The following is a 22,637-nucleotide window of genomic DNA, read 5'->3' as shown; positions in this document are numbered from 1 at the left end:
TCAGTGAAGAAGCTATAGAACAATTAACGAGAAGATCTCGAGCGATAATCCGAACCATAAATAATCCAAGTGATACCAAGGAAGAGGGGCTAACACTGCAAATCCAAATCAGTTAGAGGAAACCTTGGCGAATATTCAAGAGCAATTAAAACAATTGGGAACCTCAGAAGGTGGCCGACATAGAACGCCGCCATTTTGGCGTTCTCAGAGTTACCTAGATTCACAACCACAATATTTACCTAGGCGAGCGAGCGACAACGCCTGAGGGCCCTGAGATGTAGCTAGAGGGAGAGCGAGGAACAAGAATCGAGACTGTCGAGAACCTGCATATCCACCTTGATACGGTACGAGAAATATACCTATGATATATAGAGGTCAAGGAGACTCCCGAATGAGAAGAAACACCGCCCCTCCTAAAAGACGGGCATACGAACGAATCAATAATAATTAAAGTTAACGGGAGGAAACTAAAAAAGGGGCCCTTCCGAGAAGTGGCCGATTACTCCTGCCATGCATCGGGTTACTCCCGATATACGAGGAATCCCCGATCTCGGTTCTTGCCATCAGAAACTGATATCCCTCTGACGAGAAGTGAGGCGCCGTCAAGAATTCAAAACCGAGGAACAATCAGGTCTCTACATCAAGACTCAGAACCGAGTTTAGCTTGTAAAATTAATGGATATCCTGCCTGATTGGCTATCGATACTGGCTCCAAAGTGACACTTTTATCTAAATCGCTGGCGGAGAGAGTAGCTCACCTTGAATTAAACCCCAGATGGGGAAAGACATTATTCCAGAGCGTTACTGGCCATGGAATAAAAACGTATGGAGCTAGACAATTCCAGATTGGGATTGGACCTTTGCGCTTCTCTTATTTATGTTACATAGTAGATGATCACATAACTACGCTCTGCGATGGACTTTTTGGGAGAGACATCATTACAGCCAAGGGGTTCATGATTTGTTTAGCGAGAGAAAAATTAATTTTGTCCGAAGGAGAGGAGATCAACTTCTGGTCGGCTCTGGAGGTGAGGAACTCAATGACCCTCATGCAGGTGAAAGGAAACCGGGATCGCCGAGGTACATCCATCAACTTCCAGGCTTTTTCGGTTCCTAATAGATCTGAAATGCATGCAATCTCCAACGCCACATTGTCTAAACCTACATCTTTAGAACACTCTCCACATGATTAGGAGACTAGATTAGATTGTTAGGAGACTGTAATCTTCCCCCGAGAACAGAACTTATCACTATGGCAAAAATTTCAGGAATAAAGCAGAGAGGCAAACTCGGGATCATAGAATCCACAACCCTTAGTCCAGAAGGAGTAGTATGTGCCGATATATTAGCCAAAACAAAAAGGGGAGGACAAGTACCTGTTCGGATCACTAATTTTTCCACCCAGCCTCGAAAATTGTCAAAAGGTGAATGTGTCGGAACCTTTGTAGGAGCGAGAGAAGACTCTACCCTCGCTCTGAATCCAGTCGATTCACACTCTACTCTGAAGCTCTCAAGAGAAATTTAGTCAACTATTTGACTGGTCTCACATTGGAAAGGACCAAAAGCAACCTCTATTAGATCTATTATATAGATATCATTATGTCTTTGCAACACACGACTACAATTTGGGATACTGCCAAGTGGTGGAACATGAGATTCATACGGGAGACGCCACCCCTATATATCAAGCGCCCTATCTGATACCTTATGCACAGCAAGAACAAATGAATAAAATTATTGACGAACTGTTATAAAATGGAATAATCGCTCATTCCAAATTGCCCTGGTCAGCACTCGCTTTATTGGTTAAAAAGAAAGAGCCAAATTCATGGCGTCTTGTGATTGACTATCGGAAATTAAATAAAATTACCAAAACCGACCCTTATCCCTTGCCTTTAGCGCAAGAAGCACTCAGTCTGATGGGACAAGCTAAATATTTTTTGACTATGGACACAATAACAGAATTTTGGCAATTAGCCTTAAAAGACAAGGAAAAATCAGCATTTTCTATGCCTGACGGCCACTACCAGTGGAACCATATGGCTATGGGCCTTACTGGGGCCCCAGCGTCGTGGCAACGTGCCACATACTTCATTCTCCGTGGATTAAAAGGGAAAACCTGTCTAGTGTACAGTACATGGACGATATCCTAACTTTTAGCTCCAATTTTCAAAGTCATTTAACTCGATTGGAACAAATCTTTCAACGCCTCGCCGAAGCTGGGTTAAAACTAAAACCAAAAAAATGTCATTTCCTACAAAGACAAATCAAATTTTTAGGGCACGATGTCTCCGACAAAGGAATAAGACCCGATCCCGATAAAATCAACTGCGTCTTAACCTTCCCCAGACCCACCAACAAACAGAACATCAAGTCATTCTTAGGATTAACCGGATACTACCGACGCCATATCGATTCGTATGCAGCTATCGCAAAACCATTAACCGATATATTAAAAAACGATGTCCTTTTCCAGTGGAAGAATGAACAGGAGCATAGCTTTGAGAGACTTAAGGAAATAATGACTTCCGCTCCACTTTTAAAGTCCCCAGACTTTTCTAAACCCTTCCTCTTAGCTACAGACGCCTCTAACGACGCTCTAGGAATCTCTCTCTTAAGAATATTCGCAGCTTTGTTGTGGCGACCGCCATATAGAAACATTAGGTGAACAGCCTAATCTTCGTCCCCAACTTGCCTCAGGGTTTTTACACACTTGTTTTTCGGTGTTATTGTACGAAAATGTGTTCCCACCAGCAGCAAGGAAAGACCATTAGAAAGTTCAAAGAAAAGATATAGAACAAAAGATTAACGAAACTTAATATTAGGCTTAACACTACAGACATATATACAACAATATGGCATATCGCCACAGCATTATGCCATATTTTAATACAGTTTAGTGTTATACTCATGCCAAGTAGTAGTAGTAGTAAAAATAAATTTTTACTGTGTACGGCGTTATTAATAGTGGATGCTTTGACCTCCTCTCCAATGTTGCATGTCCAGGTTGTTCTTTGAACCAAAAACACATAAGGTGGACTGGCCGTTACAACCACTAGTGAACAAGAAATTGCATCCCACCTACTTTTTAGAAAAAGCACTTACTAAGTTTCTATGTGCATTGATTCCAGACTCAATCTATGTCACCCCCTTCTTTATGGCCGCTAAATCCACCATTACTGCAAGCATTGGCACGGCACAAACAAGTGCCTACACCTTCTACAAACTGGATGTAGTGGTCCTGTACCTAGTGTTTCTCATTTCTCGGTCTTTTGCTTGTCCAGGGATTCTGGGATAAAAGTGAACTGTTTCCCAGGATCCCGGGAAATCCCGGGACAAAATTAATTATTTTTAAGATATACAAAATATCTTGAAATCAAATGATATAATTATTTTTTAAAGTAATTTAATATGTTCTGCAACCTGCAAAATCATATTAATAATGCTGCATAAGATATACATTGAATTACATAAAAATTTTCACAAGTAGAAAAAAATTTATTAAAGTTTGTTGGAGACTGCTTACAAAAAAAATGCCTTTGAATTAAGTTGAAAATTTAAAGAAAAAATGAATTTAGATCAAACTTCCAACTTAGAAAGTAATTTTCGTTTTTTAAATAAAACATAACACAAAATATTATTGTAAATTTTTATAATAAAATTTTAAAAAGCAAAAATGGTCAATACTCCAATCACTCAGTATGATTCTTATTTAACTAATAAAAAGCCTGCTACAAAGAATGCCCTTTCCAATTCAATTCATGTGGGTGAAATTGTCTTTAACGCATTTAAGAGAAGACAGATGTTGTGTTTTTTCACCTGTAGCCTGGAAGATTTATAGTTCATTTTCAAGACTGCAGTACTTTTTTGCTCTCTAGTATTCTTGATTTGTCTACCTGGGCTGCTTTAATAGAAACATCACTCTTATAGCCCAATAATTTGGCAGTTTGTTTGTCTTTAATAATCAGGTTTATGAAGAAAAACTTCATACTTGCAGACTTTGTACTTGTTTGTATCCTTGCCCAATTTGCACAACCTGGCATTACACAGTTATTGAAGCTACTGGACATGGTTAAAAATTAAGACAGCATAGGCACAATTATTCCAGATATTACAGGTTCTGACAAATAAAGAATTTTCAGAGTCCTGCAACAAATAAGCTACGTATTGATTATTGACCATTTGTTACATAACGAGCAAAAATTTTTAAAACTAATAAGTAGGTTTAAAACTAATAAATACAAATGTATTCTGACAGTTTATGAGTTAATTATACTTTCTATTTGCAAAATTTCCTCAACCTTAACACAAAATAAGAAGAAAATGAATTTGAGAAATTTGCAGGATTTCCCGGGATGAGAAAAAATTTCCTGGGATATTTCCCAGGTTAAAAAAAACAACCGAGATTCTATTTGAGAAACCCTACCTGTACCCTTTGGTGCTCATATTTGAGGCCATAATGCTGGCCAATTCTCTGCTCCTTAAGAAGGGTTTTAGTGCCCAGCAGATATTGGATATATGTGATGCACTGTTTTTCATCACTAAGCACAATTGTTTTTGCTTCAATCAAAAAATTTATTTACAGAAACAGGGAGTCCCCATGAGTTCCCCTTTATCTGCCATTCTAGTGGAGTGCATTATGAGAGAAACTGAGCACAGAACTTTTGATTTTCCCCTTACCCACTTCTGTACTTTCGTTATGTGGATGATATCCTGATAGCCTGGGAGGGCACTGATGAAGCCTTTTTTACCTTTATGCAGGAAGTCTCTAATATATATCCCTTCATTAAGTTTACATGGGAAAAAGAAAGTAATGTGGCTATATCTTTCTTAGATTTGAACATTCATAGATCCCCAGAAACACTGCTATTCTTGGTACCATAAGTTTAATATGCTACAGCACATCATCCCAACAAATGTGTTTCAGCCTGCATGCTACGTTGATACTGCCATTGCCACCCACGTTAGAAGAGCCTTCTTGCTGCCATCAATGCAGGAACTTATAGATATTGAACTAAACAACATTAACTTTAAAACAAGATTAGCGGTACCTGCAGCAGGTTTCTCGTGTGCTAAGTACACACATGTTGTTGTGTCCGTAAAATAAACGATTACTGTTAACGTATATAAGTAACCTTATTATAATAGAAACGTAACTGCGTGATAATACAATGTAACATTTGTGCCTCCAGGTCTAAGTGTTACAACAGCTAACGCACGACTGACCGAAGACAAAGGAACACGACAAAGACAAAGGTCAGAGGTGTGGGGTCGCCTAACTAGGTCAAGGGACAATTCGGTGTGGGTTATCCCCTGGAGGTTTACATACATAACAAATACATAACACATGTGCTCAATGTGGTCAAGAAAACACTATTTCCAAACACCACGCTAAACAACAAGAAGGAGGTCACAGTTGTTCGACCATCATTACTGTACCTCAGATCTCTTTCTATATGCATTTGCCACATATTTAGACAACAACCTTCTCCTGCCCCTTTCTCCGCTACCAAACTTGTGCACACTTATCTGCAATGATTGGGATAAGTTCCTTCGAGAAACTGAGGTTTATGCAGTACCATTGGAAAATCCCATAATGGGGAGCAATACAAGATGCATTGGGGCCACAGCAAGAATGCTTGCTACCTGCCTAGCCAAACACCAGGATGATGGGGCCAAAGGAAGGTGTACAACAGAGCTCACAAGAAAGATGCACGATCTGAATTACAACCCATTGTGGACCCAATCTACAATACTCAGAGCCTGCAGCGACCAAAAACGCCTCTTTATATGGGAGGCTCTATTCATAACAACCTCGGAAATGTGCAACACATCCACTCTGGAACTGCCCAACATATGGATTGCCCTATATAAACAGTTAAACAGTGATTGACATCATCTGTCACACCGTTGACATGGACAAGCACCATGCATGCGCCATTTTACATTGTACATATAATATCATACATATTCAAATTTATAGCCAATTCATATCAAATTTATTCCAAAAGCATTTTATTTAAAACTATATGCGTTCCTTTTCTGTTTTGAACGTATATGTTCGATTTAAAAGTTTTTATTTTGCCTGAAGACAACAAAAATGTATTTGTTGAAAATGCTCAAAAAGAAAACTATTAATAATGCCATACACAGTGAAAATTTATTTTTATGCCATATTTTATGTATAATTTTAATTTCATATTGTATTTTGTTAATAACTTTTTGCTATTCCTTTGTTCTTGTGTGTCTTTTGTTTTATGTATTCCAAGAATTTTCGGACTCAACCCTTCTTGAACAGGGTGTGGAGGGGCAGACAATAAAGTGCAGAGAGCCCTGAGAGTGAAAACTCATTTTAGAGAACCACATTTTGGCTGGACACCGAGGAGGCAAGAGGTGTACAACAAAGGTTCTGGATCATTTCAGCATTGATAAGAGCTGGAGATATCAGAGTAAGAGGCATAAAAGATCTTAAGTAAAAAAGGTTAAGTGGAAGACTCTCCGGAGAAAATCCTACATTGTGAAAAAATAAAAGGGTTCAGAGCAGCACATCTACAAGGACATTAGAATTGGATCCGAACCAGCATACCAAAGGATTCATCAAGATTTTGGGTACCTCTTTCCTACAAATTCTTCCTTCCCTTCTTCTTCTATCTATATGCATATTTCCTTCTGTTATTTTTAAGCAGGTTAAAATACCAGGCTAAAAATTTGATCCATGATTGTAAAAACCTGTACTACCATATATTATAGCCAACAAAATTATCAATTGTGAAAGAAAACCTGGGAGGTGTATAAGATTCGGGGCTTGTAAATTCCTTCTTTGTATGCAAAAATAAAGTCTGTTTCTTGTATAAGAGTTGGGGCCTTTAAATTCCTTGTTCATATGCGAAAATAAAGTCTGTTTTTTGTATATCATACTTTGTGTCATTACTTTTTGCTTTGAACATCACACACTGAAGGAAAAACTATGCATATGCATACAAATCTGAAAATTAGTAGATTTATAAACATATCAAAATAAATAAATATAAAGAAAACTTTCTTACATTTCATCATGTAATAAATAACCCAATGTAGTGTTCAATGGTCCATCACCAAAATCAATTTCAAAATACAATTTTCCTCTGAATATACTTATAGCCATGTAATTATATTCAGGATGTTCACCTGCACCATACAACAATACCGAATCTGCAACATATGTCTGTAATAAAAATAGCATATTTCTATAAAAAACTAAATTTTAAATAGTTATTAAATTAAAAATTTCTCAATTTACTCTAAATAAAAGACTTAGCATATTTGCTTCTGACTGCACTCTATCTTTCCAATAATAAATGCGATATGTTAGATAAGAATAACCTCTCAGAGTGACTGTTGTTAGACCTAAATAAATAAAATAATAAACGAACCAATTAATTTTAGTGTAAAATTTAATTATTGATTTATATAAAAAAAACTAAAGATATCAATCTTTATTTATTAGCATTAGGTAACATAAAATAATAAAATTTATCATTACAAAATTTATATATAAAGTTATTTTATAAGTGATTTTTACAAAAAGAAATATTATCCTAGCTCAAAGTACATCAGTTTAGTTTGGTTCACTTTATAAAAGTGTAATACCAATGTTTTGAGGATGAATTAAGTAATTTACCTTTAACAAGGTGTAATGTTAAAGAAATATTAGTATTTTTCACCCAATTAATAGGTCATCTCTAGGCATGGACAGATTAAAAATAGAATGATTCCACTTTTATCTGTCCACATCTAAAGATGGCCTGTTGACCAGGTCAAAAACAAATGTTTCTCCAACTTTACCCTTTGTTAAAGGTGAATTGATTAATTCAATTAATTACAATAACTACTTCAGCCATGTTTGGGGATGCTCCAAAACCAATAGTACTTTTGAATGCATTGACATCATTTATAAATTACATAACACTATTTTTATTCTTTTCAACTATCATCCCATCTCAATGCTCTATATTGCCATTGCCCAAAAATTACATAATGCACATCCTCAACCTTCTTTATTACACTAAAGAATAAAATACATGGCAGTACAGTACAAAGAATGTCAGCACTATTGTAACTTCCCTTTAGCAGTACACCAAATTTATCATATTATAATAACAAGGAACTTAATACAAATAGTAAGTTCAATAAAAAACAAAAAGGTTCAATAAAGTAACAATAAGAAGCATATAACAACAAGGTTAGTGATTTGATTAAATAATCAGATCACTAACCTTAAACTAAACATAGAACACTGTTTATCTGACAATTCTTGGTAACAAAGCCTTGAATCTAATACTGAGATTCAAAATATCCAAAATTGTCTCCTACACATGTCTCAAATTCTAAGTTATTTCTTTACAAGATAAAAAAATCCAGCAACAAGTTGCATAACTTTTCTGGAAAAAATGCTAAGGTACATTAGCATAAAACTAAAATTGTCTGTGATGCCATCTGTTATGAGATTTTATTAAAAAATAACTTTTATATTACTAATCATTATATAATGGCAAAAAGATTAATTTTGTGGGTAGAGGTGAGTTTTATAAAAAAATTTGTAAATGCTAATAATGAGTAAAATCATTAAGTCCAATCCCTCTTGAGATATGTGACCACCCATTATCTCCCCACCTCCTTGATCTTTATCCACCAAATTTTAATAGCATCAATGCCTTTTATATATAAGGGTGTGTTTACTTCTGAGGTAATTTTAATGTCAGCATGCTCGGCCTGTACACTTTTGTCCGAGCACCACACTCATTGGCATTTACTTTAGAGCTATGTGACATCATGTTTAGCAAAATTGATAAGCTCGGAGTGCTAGCTAGTTCATAGTCGAGCTTTGCACTATATTCAATATGGCTGCTCCCATGAAAAAATTCCTTTCTGTACAAAGTAATGAAAATGAAATTATTTTTGGAAAAATAAATGGCAGAAAGTATTTTTATTGGTAAATTTCAATTATTTGTTGTATAAAATGTTTACAATAATCTTTTTTTATTGTGTAAGGTTCAATAGCTTTAGATAACTTTTTCATAAACAGATGTGAAAAAAATTGACTCATTGTTTATGATTAAAAGTGAAGTTTACCTTATACGAATTTGGAATCTTCAGAAATGTTATGTTCAGAGCTTCAGAGCATTAAATAAATCGTAAAGAAATCAACAGCATTAATAATAATCCAAAACTACGTAAGTTCATATACTTGAATGAATTTTTACTTACATATGGGAAATAACTTCTCAAGAAATTGTATCATTTGAATACCATTTTCTCATTACAAACTAAACTTATATGATGCCAGAGTAATACTTATTTCTATTGAAATAAGCTGCTGCTTCTTCAGTTTATGTCTTAATAGCCATATGATTTTCATCAATAGAGCCTCTAGTTCCAGAAAAACCAATTGGGTATAAAAAATTCCATTATTCTTACATCATCCTGCTCTGTGATGGCCGAGAGACTATTTTTTCATTTTCATTTAACACTAAGAATTAACAACTTCATTTAAAATATTCCATGCAGTCTGTCTAGACATATTAAAACAATCACCAATACCCTTAGAGAAAAGAAAGAAAGAAAAAAAATGTTTTGTATTTAATGAGGAGACACAGGTCGTCTTCCAGAGGAAGTAATTTTTTTGTTTCTAAAATTGGGCTTATTTTTTAAAGGAGACTCAAAACGTTCTCTTGTAAGTCTAAGGTACTGTTTAAAATCAATTGGATTATAAAAAAGTACAGTCTCTTCAATAAAAGTTTCTCTTTTTTTATTTGACCTTACTTTTCTTTTTTCTTTCATTTTTTCTACAATTATATCCACAATAAGATCATCCTCGTTGGATTCGGAATCAAATAGTTCTATCTGTAATGTAACATTTAAAATAGCAGCTTTGACATTATTATTTGCTGGAAACCGCCATATTTCTTGTTAGCATTTGCGTTTACTTTTGAACTGAACATATAAGCACGAATACGCATGCTAATGACGTCACTTCCAGTGTTCAGAAGTAGCACGATTAGCTCAGAAGTAAACGCACCCCAAGTTACCATGCCAAATTTAGTTTTTTAATCATTAATCCCATCCTGAGAAATTAAATGAAATAGATGCCAAAACAGACATGCAATGCATGCATGCATGCATGTCTATGGAAATTTTTCTGTTTGACTTGTTTAGATTCAGAGGTCTCAAAACATGAAGATTGCAAAAAAAACCCTGAGGATCAAATTTGACAAGATTCCAATAACAAGCAGGAAAAATAAAAAAATGGCTTTGGAATAAAAGGCTTGTTCAATCCATTGTCTGCTTAGTTTTATATACAGATTAATATTTTTTCTTTTAAAGTACAAAACAGATGAACATCACCAATTAAAATTTAAAATTAGTGTAAGAATAAGTTAAAGACTGTCAAGTGACACAAACTTGGATTCAGAGTTTGGCAACAGTTAATTAAACTTAAGGATTTTTGTTTCAAAACTTTCTATAAATACTGCAATGTGAAACAACTCCAAGTTTTTTTAAAAATATATAACAGCAGCATCTAGCAAGAATGATGTGAATTACTTGTTTACAAATATATTGTGACACTAGCTATTAGATTATTATAAATTATTATAAAAATTTATCAATAATTTTTCAATTCCTCTTCATTATATTGGCAAATAGTTACCAATTTCTTTCTTCTGTTTTTATTTTTGGAAAACACATTTTTCAAGGTTTTTTAAATAATAGAATTATGCAATTTGTGTTCATACAATCTCCTAATTAAGAAATAAAATAAAACAACAAAATAACAAAACTTAAACAACAGCAATGTTTTGTGCCCATCTGGAATGACAGAAGGGCACAAAACGAGAACAATCTACATGGATAATGTAAATTGTTGGGATAATATATGTGTTGTATGAAACTCAATACAATTTAACCACAGAGTATTTGAGTATTTAATATAAGAATTTGATGCAATGAAGCCATTTTCTTTTATCTCTCATCCCTACTTACAAGATGAAAAAATGGTTACAAAAGATTGTAATCAAAAGTGTAATGAGGCTGAAATTCTAATTGCAGCAGTATGCCATAGTTTGTATATAGAATGTCATTATCAGTGGGGTCATATTTTCAGTTCCATAAAAAGTAGTACCAAGTGTGTTCAAAAATTTATTATAAAATCCATTCTAATTTAATATCATATGTATTACCATAAAATTATTTCTTAATGGTAATACAGTATACTGTATCTATTATGATGATGATAATTTATTATTGTATGTATAAAAATGCAAACTACATGTTTAAATCAACTTTATTTACATTATTATGTCTAAGTATACATCAATGTAATTAAATATCTCAAAAATTACCTTTTATAAAAAATTTCTATTTGTTCTAAGTTTCAATAATGGTGGAACTTCCAGTTTTGAAAATAATGTCCAGTCAAAAGGCAACAAAAGGTTAAACTAATGTATGCCAATTAAAAATGGTTCAATTATTTCTTTATAAAGTATTTGATATAATATGTTATATTAAAAATAATAGAATATTTAACAATTTAGCATAAAGTAATTTAAAAATGAGTACATAATAACTGATAATAACTGATTGTCACATCATTTAAAAGTGTGGCAAATCTCACCCCACCGAAGTCAGGTGGTGAGAGTACCACTCACATGGAAAGGAAGTGGATTCTGACCCTATGACTGAACACACAGTATTTTCTTTGTTAAATAAAATTTGTAATTAATTTTGTAAATTTGGGAGTGCTTCAAATATGAAATTAAAACATGGTATTATGTCATTACAAGTGAGTTTTTCAACATTATCTAGTATAGTAAAATCGTGGAATCGATAAAAATTTGACGTTATATTAGGATTGTCGTTACATCTGATGACGTTATAATTGGGTTAAACTGTATATCATATTTTCTTGATTTTTCCCATTCTTTTTGTTCTATTGTTTTTGATCTTTCTGGAATGTTCCTGCTCAACCCTTCCCCCTCAGGCATGGGTGACTCACAACTAAGACAAAAGAAAGTAAGAAGCCCCGAGGGCTAAAGAGAGTGAGGTGTGGACACTTTTTGGCTGGACATCCAAGCAGAAGAACATGAACTGGTCGATCTCCAGGTCGTTAGCAGCATCAACTGGAGGTAAGGAAAAGTTTTCCCAGTTAGAAATTTTAACCCAACAAGGAGAGAGACAATTGAACATAGAGAGAATATCAAGAAGACTAACAGAATAAGCAAGATACAACTTATCTGATAAGCTGTATCTTGCTTATTGTGATAAGTACACTGGAATCAAATATTGTCACCACACCTAGAGATACATCAAGAAATGGGTACCCCTTTCCTGTGCACTTTTATTCATCTATAACTTTACCTTTATCATTCTCTTTAGTTTTAATTAGGTTAAGGCGTTAGAAATAAGTAATTTTATTTGTGATCTGGAATAGATGGATTTATGATAATTGTTGTGACTATATCTATTTGTATCAGTTCCTTGAATTGTTTATCCAAGTTCTATTTTGTTAACAAAAGCCTCTGTAAATATTCTCGAAAATCTGTGGACTATATAGGAGTTGGAATCCAAAAGAACCGTGATCAATTGCGAAATAAAGATAATTTCTTTGTACAATATATCTTTGTGTGCCTGCATTTTGCTATGAATATCACATTATGCACTCCAATTAGCTAGCTTTGTAAAATGTTTTACCATGTTGCTGTTTACATGTTCTAAACACAGTATACAAATTATTTATAACACAACAACAAAACTATTTGTAATTTATTTTCAACACTAGTGAGTAACACTCTGGCACTCCACAAGCGAGTAACACTCAGGCACCCGACAATTAATTAATAAAGGCACAACACTGGTTCTTTGCCAGCCACACAGCCACACACTCTGGTCAGCACTGCCCGGCCACACCCAAAGAGAAAGCACAATTTTTCCCTCTCCAGGCAGGAAGATCTCTCCCCGCATTCCCAAGTCTATAGTTACACAACACACCTGACACGTGTGACAGAGCTGTGGACTGTACATCAACACTACGTAACATAAACACACGTGTTACAATTTTGTTAAATTGAATATCCAACTTAACAGGCTTATAGGTTCCAGTACCTATTTCCTTTGTTTCATTTGCATTGTTTCTATTTACTACAGATAGTTCTATTCGTTCCAAAATGATTATACAGTTTAGTGAACTGTTTCTCTACATTACACATCCATCTATTAGTGAATACAATTTCTTTAATTAAAATAACATTATTTTTCTGTATTTTATAAGTAGTTTTCAGGTGTGGGCTGGTTGAGCCTTGCTTTTCTTTTTGTTTCTTTTTCTTCCACCATTTCTCTCTCAAAAACTTCACTTTCAGCCTTTGTTCTCTTGACCTCACCGTAATTGGTTGACCCAATGGTCCGATGGGCCTCTGGGGAAAAGGGGGTGACACCAGATTGGTCAAAGGGGACTGGCACAAGAGGAGAGAGAGAAAAATCGTTACTTTTTGGAGAGAAAAGCTGGGAAGGAGAGGACCTAAATGTCAGCTAGTACAGAAAGAAGACTTCTCAGGAATAACAGAATCAAGATTTATTTTTGCCAGTCACCCCCTTTCGACCCTTCTCTTTTTCTATTGAAAATCAAATCTTCTAATTCTTATCAACCCCATCTTGATCTAGGGCCCTTTATTTTGAAAATTTAGTTAAGTTATAGTTAAGATAGACATAAGTTAGAATAAGTCCTTTGTTTTGTCGGCACGTGGGGATCAATTGGTGATATTGTTACGGGTGGTCCCAAGTATCTTTGTACTTTCCTAGTTAGTAAGTGTGTACAATTATTTCTTCAGAAACTATCGGTATTAACTGTAAATAATAAACTTTTACGCCAAGTGATTCTTTGGACTCTGTTATTTGCTCTCGGCTACACAGGATATTCTCATACATCGAAGTTATACTCAAGACATACACAAGATGTTCTCATAAACTGAAGGCATACTATATATAAATATTGAATGTTCACAAAAGAAATGTTAATGTACAAGCTAAACAAAAATGCATCTGTACCCTTCTGCAGTTCATATGTGGCTTCTGCCATAAATATATAAAAGATATTAAAGACCAGTTTTATGACTAAATTAAGTACACTTCTCACCCAAATACAGATTAAAACAAATAGCTTATCAGAACATGGCTAAATGAAAAGAACTGATATAAACGACACAGTGCAATGTGTTATTTATATCAGTCTGTAAACTGAGTTTACTGCCATTTGTCTAATCCTTAAATGGCTGATGAGGGGTCTGTGTACCCAAAATGCATCCCCATATTAATAAAACTTATATTTGAATAATTGAGTTGTCCTGATAAGATAAGCCCTTTTCATTTAGCTGTGTTCTGACAGGCTATTTGTTTTAACCAGTTTTATGTTTTACATTTATAAAAATATCACAAATTCTTAAATAAACTGAATTTGAATTTTTTAAATTATAAGATAAAAGAACAATTAAACTATAAATTTTACCATATTAGATAATGCATACTATTATTTTGGCAGATGGGTCCTTCGTGTCCTGTACCAAAACAATCACAGACTGTTCGTTTGTACTGGTTGATACACCTTCCACCGTGAAGACACCAATCTTCATTTTTGCATCGGTTATTGCATCCTTCTTCAGTCTGATAAAATGATTCAATTGTGACAGGTTCCATAGAATTATCAGAATGTCCAAATGTTATATTACCAAGACAACCAACAAATCTGACATAATTATATTGACGATTTAAAATAGGATTATAAGCATTTGTACCTATTATAAAACATTGAAAATTATATTAAAAATATTTTTAATAACCTTATCAATAATTTAATTTATAATAAATTATAATAATTAATACACAGTATTAAAATATTGATAATTAAATGAAAATAAAAATTTATTAAAATTAAAATCATTTTTATAATTCTTTCTGGATCAAAAGGGCTTAAAGAGATGTGGAAGTAAATGGAAGACTAAAGGAAATTTTTAAGGCTCAATATACATTATTGAGCTGCTCATGGACCTGTCAAATACTTATCAATTGTATACAATGTATGTATTTACACTATGAGTAGTGTTGCCACCTGGACAAGGTCAGCAATTTTGAAAAGGTAAAACACTGTCTCAAACAGGTCGTAACCATTTTTGAAATTCATTTTGTGTCAGCCAATTTTTATTAAATTTACAAGTTTGCTTCCATTTTTTGGGTTTTCAATTTCTTCAGTTATCACATTAAATAACTAGCAGGTAGTCCTGGCATTGCTTGGGCAAAAGTAACGATAGCGAAGATTGTAGTGTTGCCATTTCTTGTATATGCCTGAGTTCCGTAATAATAACATGGTTTATGTTGGCTCTACCAAACGCTCCCTGCAACAACGGTTGAAAGAACACCAATATGACATAGACCAATGGAAACATACCACTGCCCTTGCACGTGCAGCTTCTGAACCGGGAATCACTGCAGATCTAAAAAATGCTCGTCTCATAAGACTCACCCACCGCATGGACCAGCTCAGAATAATGGAAACACTAGAAATTTACAAAGCTGGATTAAAAAACACTTGCATTAACTATAAAGATGCAGCTAGCATTTCACAAGTGTGGAAATACTGTTATGAGGGGAAAACACCCGGTAATTGAGTCGTAAGGCATTAATTTTAATGATTATGCAGCAAATTTACACCAAAATCTTCTCATGCGCCATATCGTCATCATAGCACAAGAGAATAGTTCCATTAGCAAGATTAACCGTTTGATAATAATTTGAATCGGACTGGATTCGATTTGAACGTTCCAATTCCGCACGTTAGTTTATTTTATTACAACGATACCCTGAAGATGACCCAGGATGGGTCAAAAACGTTTGAACAAGTATGAAGGTGATTAACTGGAACAATTAAGGTTATGTTAGATGAAATACATTCCTCCAGTTTTTTGTTTGATGTTCGTTTGAATTACATGTTAGATATCAGGGGTGGGCAAGCAAGAGTTCAGTGGGAGCCGAAATGTAGGTTTTGCAAAATGCATGGGAGTCGCAGTTCTGTACTGTCGTGGCAGATAGTATGGTAAGGCACGCAATTTTATTATATAATATTAATATAATATAAAACAAATATTGAATTTTTTTAATAAACATATTTTCACAAAATTATAAAAATAATAATAAAAAACAGAAATTAATGCTTTCAGGAAGAGCCACATGCAACTCAAAAAGAGCTGCATGCGGCTCTCGGAGCCACATTTGCCCATGCCTGTTATATATATTTATTTTTGTTCGTCTTTGTTTTTTTTTTGTACTTAATGTTCCGTTATTATGTATTACATTTTTATTTTTGTACAGTGTATCATGTGATCCTTTCCTCTTTTGCCCTGGTATCACCTTTTCCAGGTGCAAAACTGGAGCCCTCTGATTGGTCTGGGGTAGTGTCATGTGCAAGAGGCCTACTTCTGGAGCACAGGAAGTATAAATTGAAGAACTTCACATTATGAGCTCTTTTTTTGTTCCCTTTGGACTATTCTGAAAAAACGAAAAGTGAGAAACTAGTTGAAACCTTCAAGCGAGATGTTTGTGATGATCACCGTCAACAGAGGGACGTCTTTGACGGGAATAAGACAATCTGTTTCCATCGTACCCAAATAGTCAGATATCAGCTAGTAACATATATCGTGCATCTGAGATCACCCAAGGACTTCAATGGGACATTTATGATAGTTTTGAAATATTAATATTTAGTACGTATATGTTTTTGTCATATTATTATTAGCAACAAACATGTCATTGTGAATTTTCTAGGGCTATTGCATGAAATAAATGTATAGAAAAGAGGGAGATGTATATACATATATATATATATATATATATGATATATACATATATATATATATATATATATATGTATATACATATGTATATTTTATTCTATACATATATATATATATTATATACATATATACACACAGCCCTCTCTCCTCTATACAGTAATACCTCGGTTTTCGTTGACTTTGGTTATCGTTGGTTTCTGTTTTCGTCGATTTTTTTCGCGAAAAATTTGTCTTGGTTTTTGTTGATTGCCTTGGATTTCATCAACATGCCAAAGTGACCTCGCTGTTAATTTTGCAAAAACAAAGGGCGACCCATGCGTTTTCCGGCTCAGTGTGATGTTATTTCTTGTTCTGTGGGCATTACCCTGTAACGGCCCACCATTGGCCAACGTTTCCGTTCCCCAAACACTGGGAGTTCGGTCGTGAGTTCGCACTTGGCCAGGACAGGGTGGTCACGTGGAGTTTTCCGGGTTTTCTCCACATCTGTAATGCCTGAATAGGGGCCAGTTACCTTTAAACAAACCTCCCAGAAGGTATTATTCCCTGCGGTATGACCATCATAAACTCATACAACTACCATTACGTGACAATTACGTCCCACTTTACCACGGGGCAATATAGGCTAGAAGCTCATGTCCAACTAACTTCTACAAGACAAAACATTACCCCATGTGTCTAGCCAAACAATTCCATTGCTTTCTTTTAGATTAGTTTTTTTATATTAATTTCTTATTGTTTTTAGTATTTAACACTATATTAATTCTCTATAAAATGTGTTTTTGGTATGTATTTTGGACTGTCTAGAATGAATTAATTGAATTTACATTGATTCATATGGAAATAATTGCCTCGGTTTTCATCAGTTTCGGATTTCATCGATTGTTTTCGGACGAATTATCAATGAACACCGAGGTATCACTGTATATGTGTGTGTGTGTATATATATATATATATAGATGTGTAAATCTTTTTAGTTTGTAAGACGTGAATTAGTTGTGTCATATGAATTGAATTGTATTAATTGTACCACCAGGTTCTTGTGCCTTATGTATTGAGTGCAATCATACCTTGTTAAAATAATTTTTTTTCAGTTATGTGCCCATGTCTTTGGTCAATTATTGAGTCCTTATCACATTACTTTCTTCAGATACTCTGTGGATTTCAGTCCATGGAAATGGTTACAACGATGATCTCTGAATTCTTTTCTCAAAAATTATACATGGATGGTTCCAGATCTCCACTAGATTCACTATGGCAACTTCCAAAAGTCCTTATAACAAAATATATTGGATTAACTTTCGATACTTGTTTAGACTTATCTTTTGTCTCTAGTCACTGCTGAAATGACCTAGAGCATCTCTCATCTGTCCCAGCAAAGAAGAGAGTCGTGTCCTTCTTTATAGCCCTCAGGGCTCCTCCTTTTTCATTGTTTCATATGTAGGTCACCATCAGTCAAAAAAGGAAAAAGGTTAGGGAAGAATATTCTAGAAGACGATAGACAAAAGCACAAAGAGGAAGAAAAGAAATAAAGAAAATATACTATACACAAAATATCGCGTACTGCCACACTATAAATTTTTCAATTCTATTATAATCTTATGAAACAAATATGTCTACTCTAATAACCTTAAATAGCTTCGGAAAGTATAGTTATCCACAAACGTTTTCGGTCCCTTAGGATCTTCTTCAGGTGGGATCTGAGTAGAGAGTGACCCTACGTTCTAAACTCCCGTTACGGATGCATTCCAACCCCCACTCCAGATGTGTACTATAAACAAACATCGTTGCGCATGCGTTGGCAGCTATAACGTCGAGTCGTACATCGCTTGCCACGCCTTCGAAAGTTGCTTTTCATCTTTAAAGTTGATAGAAAGACCCAGGCAATCCACTTTAAAGATCTCTAGCGCCTCCAAATACTTAAGGTGATGTACCTGCCTGGTTCTCTGTATCAAGGTCGCTTGCTGCAGCCCGGGCATAATGCCGTTTTCACTGGCATATACAGCTAAGGCAGTATTGGTCTTTTTCTTCTCGATATCCATTTTATGCTCTCGGATGCGTTGCCCGAGGGATCTTTTTGTGGAACCGATATACACCAGATCCCTATCGAATCTATCATCTTGGAGTGGAATTCTATATATACCCGGCGCCCTTTCAACGTCCACCGGATCCTTCCCGTTCCTAAGCAGGGTGAAAACGTCCGGTTTACGCTTGTAGGCTATTTTTGTATTAGTATATGCACCAATCTCATGGTATAAGGAGTGCAGATGCCGTTCATATGTAATAATAATAGGACGAGGAGACACACCTTGCCACCGATTATTCACTGGAACCGCATCGAACCAGTTTACAGGGTTGCGTTCCTGTTCGTCTGCTATTCCAAGTATAAGCTTCTTGTTATAGCCATGGTTTTCAGCTATTTCTGCTATTCTCCCTATCTCCTTCCACTTGTCCCTCTCCATATTACAGTGTGTGTGGGCTCTTCTAGTAAGTGCTCTAAAGGCTGCCAGTTTGTAGCTATACGGATCATTGGAGTCGGCCGGGATGTATATATGGCCTTTCTATCAACTTTAAAGATGAAAAGCAACTTTCGAAGGCGTGGCAAGCGATGTACGACTCGACGTTATAGCTGCCAACGCATGCGCAACGATGTTTGTTTATAGTACACATCTGGAGTGGGGGTTGGAATGCATCCGTAACGGGAGTTTAGAACGTAGGGTCACTCTCTACCCAGATCCCACCTGCAGAAGGTCCTAAGGGACCGAAAACGTTTGTGGATAACTATACTTTGTGAAGCTATTTAAGGTTATTAGAGTAGACATATTTGTTATTGCTTCATTTCTTAAGATGGATTTTATCTTATGAAACTTCTGTCATATACAGTATGTAGTTTGTCATTAAACAAATCATCATTAAGTGGTGCATACCTGCATATGCTGCTAAGATTATAGATAGAAAGTTATGTTATTAGTAAACAAAAATAGTTTGATCATAACAATGCCTACAACTTCATTTTTCCAATCAATGGAACTGCCAAGAGAGAAAGTGATAACAAAAGATTCTCAAAAAATGGACAATACATTTAACATCAACTTTTATTTACAGTTTTTTTTAAACAAACAAATTTTACATCAAAATAAGTAAAAGCATATTTGACATTCAACAGTGGCATTCTAGGATTTCAGGAACCTGGGTGTCATTTTTCAGAAAATTTTACTCAACAACACAAATTAAACCATAAGAAACGTGCAAGATTTACTGATAAACATTTTCAGCTGCATTATTGGTAGATTTTACATGTTCTTACTGAAACTTGATTTAATTTGTTTTGTTTATAATTAATTATCCAGTTATTTGTGGTGGTTATACTATGTTACTCAATAACTTTAGAATTACTTTAGGTAATTAATCTCACCTATGCAGTATTATATTTATTTTAAAGTAACAAAACTTATTGCGTTGGTATCAATGGGGTGTTGCAGCAACATAAGCATCTTCTAGATAACCCTAATGTTCAACTAGTAGCATTAATACGATGATCAATAAATATATAATTATTGATCACATAATTATTAGAAAGATGAAGTGCATAAAGATTGTCTATCTAAACAGAGTCACGCTACTATTTATCTAATTTGTTAAGTTTTTAAACAAATTTCATTAAATAGTCAAGAAAAAATGAAATTTATCAAGACATATTATTTTCAACCATAAACAGTGAAATACAGAAAACGTTTTTAAATAATATGTAAAGAAATTTATAAAAGAAAATATAAATTTCTAAATTAAATTTTATTTTTATTTTAATTAATTAATTACCTCCAAAATACAAAAAATATAATCTTACCTCCAAAATATAAAAAAGAATTTGAAACAGAATGATTAAGATTATAGTTAGGATTTGCAATTAAAGATGGTAATGTTATATTCATGCTTATATTATCCACAGATAAATATAAATCAGCTGTTGTAGGATTTATTTTAAGTCTCACATTATGCCATTTATCTTGATTTAAACCTATAAAAAAATGAAATATTCATTAACAATTTTAAAATTTAAATTCAAATAAAATTTTATTTTTGATTATGATACTAAAGAAATCAATTTATTCTCTATTTAAACCAGTAACTATATTCTTTGTTATCTTATCAGTTGATATAAAATGCTACAATAATTACTGTTTGTTGGGACTTAGAAATTCATAATGTCAGTGCATAATTACAGGCAGGAGGCACAGCAAGGGCAACGTGTAATCTTGTGTGATATAACATGATCTTGTCTCTTCCCACCAAGAACAGCATTCTATAGGTTTGAAATTTCTGTTATGTAATTTAAATAATATAATTTACTGGTTTTATCTCTATCTAATTCATAATAAAGTGTATTATGAAATCAAGATCAAATGAATTATTGTCATTATGAATTCTACTTTAGGTCTTACGATATGTTCTACACATCATCAGAATAAATGATTATTGTTTAGATCTTAGAATCTATTCTATTTGAACTTAAGAATTTGATCTTGGTTTCCCCTTCTACCTTATGACATATACCCTTCTTTCTACAAGGTTTACAGTGAATGGTTAATTTCAGTAAATGGTTGCTATCCAACCCAGTTAAGTGGTTTTCCATTTTATTTGTGATTTGAAGTTACTAACTATATTGTTTATTTTTAGTTTTCTTCTAATACCCAAATTTCATTGCTATGTTTCATTGCTATGCTAATTAAATATGACATATAAATATGATTTCAAAAGTTTCATATAAGCAATTTCCAGATTTTGAATGTCATTTTTGAACAGGGCAGTGAATGGTTATCTTGTTAGATCGTGCGAGTGCATGGCCAACGAAAGGACAGGAAATACGACTAAAACAAAACTTTACTTTTATTTTTATAGAAAAAAAAACAATTTAGCAAAACACTTTTCTCCTTCTCGTGTTACGATATGCAGGATTCTTTTAGGACTCCAACTCGGGACCTTGCACACGTGTAGACGAAGGAGGGGGTAGACAAAGAGAAAACACATGGTATCACACAAAAGAAACACGACTCAATGATAATGAGTTACAATGAAATATTATCCAAAATATTATAAACTAAGACTAAAAACTAACTTACAAACTATAGAGAGGGGAAAAAAAATAAATAGATATATAGAAGTATAAGAAGGAAAGTATAGAGGGTACCCAGGATATGATATGACTTCGAGATCTTCGGGTTGGGGAATTATGTTCAAATTGCTGGCTAGTATATTTCTTCCTTTCCAGTCAAATATCCGAGGATATTCAAAGAGTTCCTTGCACTCGGTCTTGGCACATAGAGTTCTTTCTTTTCTCTCGCAGACGATCCCAGTCCTATCGCCGTTCCGCTGAACAAACTGTTCAAATTCAATCTCGCAGTCTGCTCCGTCTCAGCTCCTCACCAAGAATGACCGTTACTCCCTTCTACATGCCTCGAGGTCTTTTCACTCTATTCGTCTTTCCCCTTAATTCCTGGAACAGGATTGCCCCACCCGCAAGGAAAGTGAAAAATCGAAAGATCAAGAAATAGGGGAAATAAAGAACAAAGAATTGAGGAATTAATGTTAAGCTTGTAACAATCGCGTATATACAAAATTATGGCGTACCGCCACAATCTAATATGGAGGTATGTTAACTATAATTTGTTAACTGTAAGGAAGTTTGTTAACTATACACAGTATTTCTGCACATATAAAAGCATGGTCTTATATGTGAGGTATGTTCTTATAAGTAAAGCAGAATGTATA

The 22,637-nt window shown here is 34.2% G+C and overlaps 1 protein-coding gene across 1 annotated transcript in view; it reads right to left on the bottom strand.

The window, feature by feature from the left end:
• The window catches only part of axo (axotactin), a 178,737-nt gene that overhangs the window by 87,685 nt on the left and 68,415 nt on the right, over positions 1-22,637 (bottom strand). The window contains exons 4-7 of the mRNA XM_067269237.1: positions 20,716-20,886; positions 14,553-14,819; positions 7,280-7,386; positions 7,047-7,204 (exon numbers count right to left, since the gene is read on the bottom strand). Coding sequence (XP_067125338.1) covers positions 7,047-7,204; positions 7,280-7,386; positions 14,553-14,819; positions 20,716-20,886 — 703 coding nt within the window. The remainder of the gene's footprint in view (positions 1-7,046; positions 7,205-7,279; positions 7,387-14,552; positions 14,820-20,715; positions 20,887-22,637) is intronic.

The sequence above is a fragment of the Centruroides vittatus genome, unplaced genomic scaffold (genome assembly GCF_030686945.1).
Source record: "Centruroides vittatus isolate TY-2023 unplaced genomic scaffold, ASM3068694v2 contig_349, whole genome shotgun sequence".
Lineage (NCBI taxonomy): Eukaryota > Metazoa > Arthropoda > Arachnida > Scorpiones > Buthidae > Centruroides > Centruroides vittatus.
Note: the sequence above shows the minus strand (reverse complement) of the source record. Positions and strands in the feature narration are given on the sequence as shown.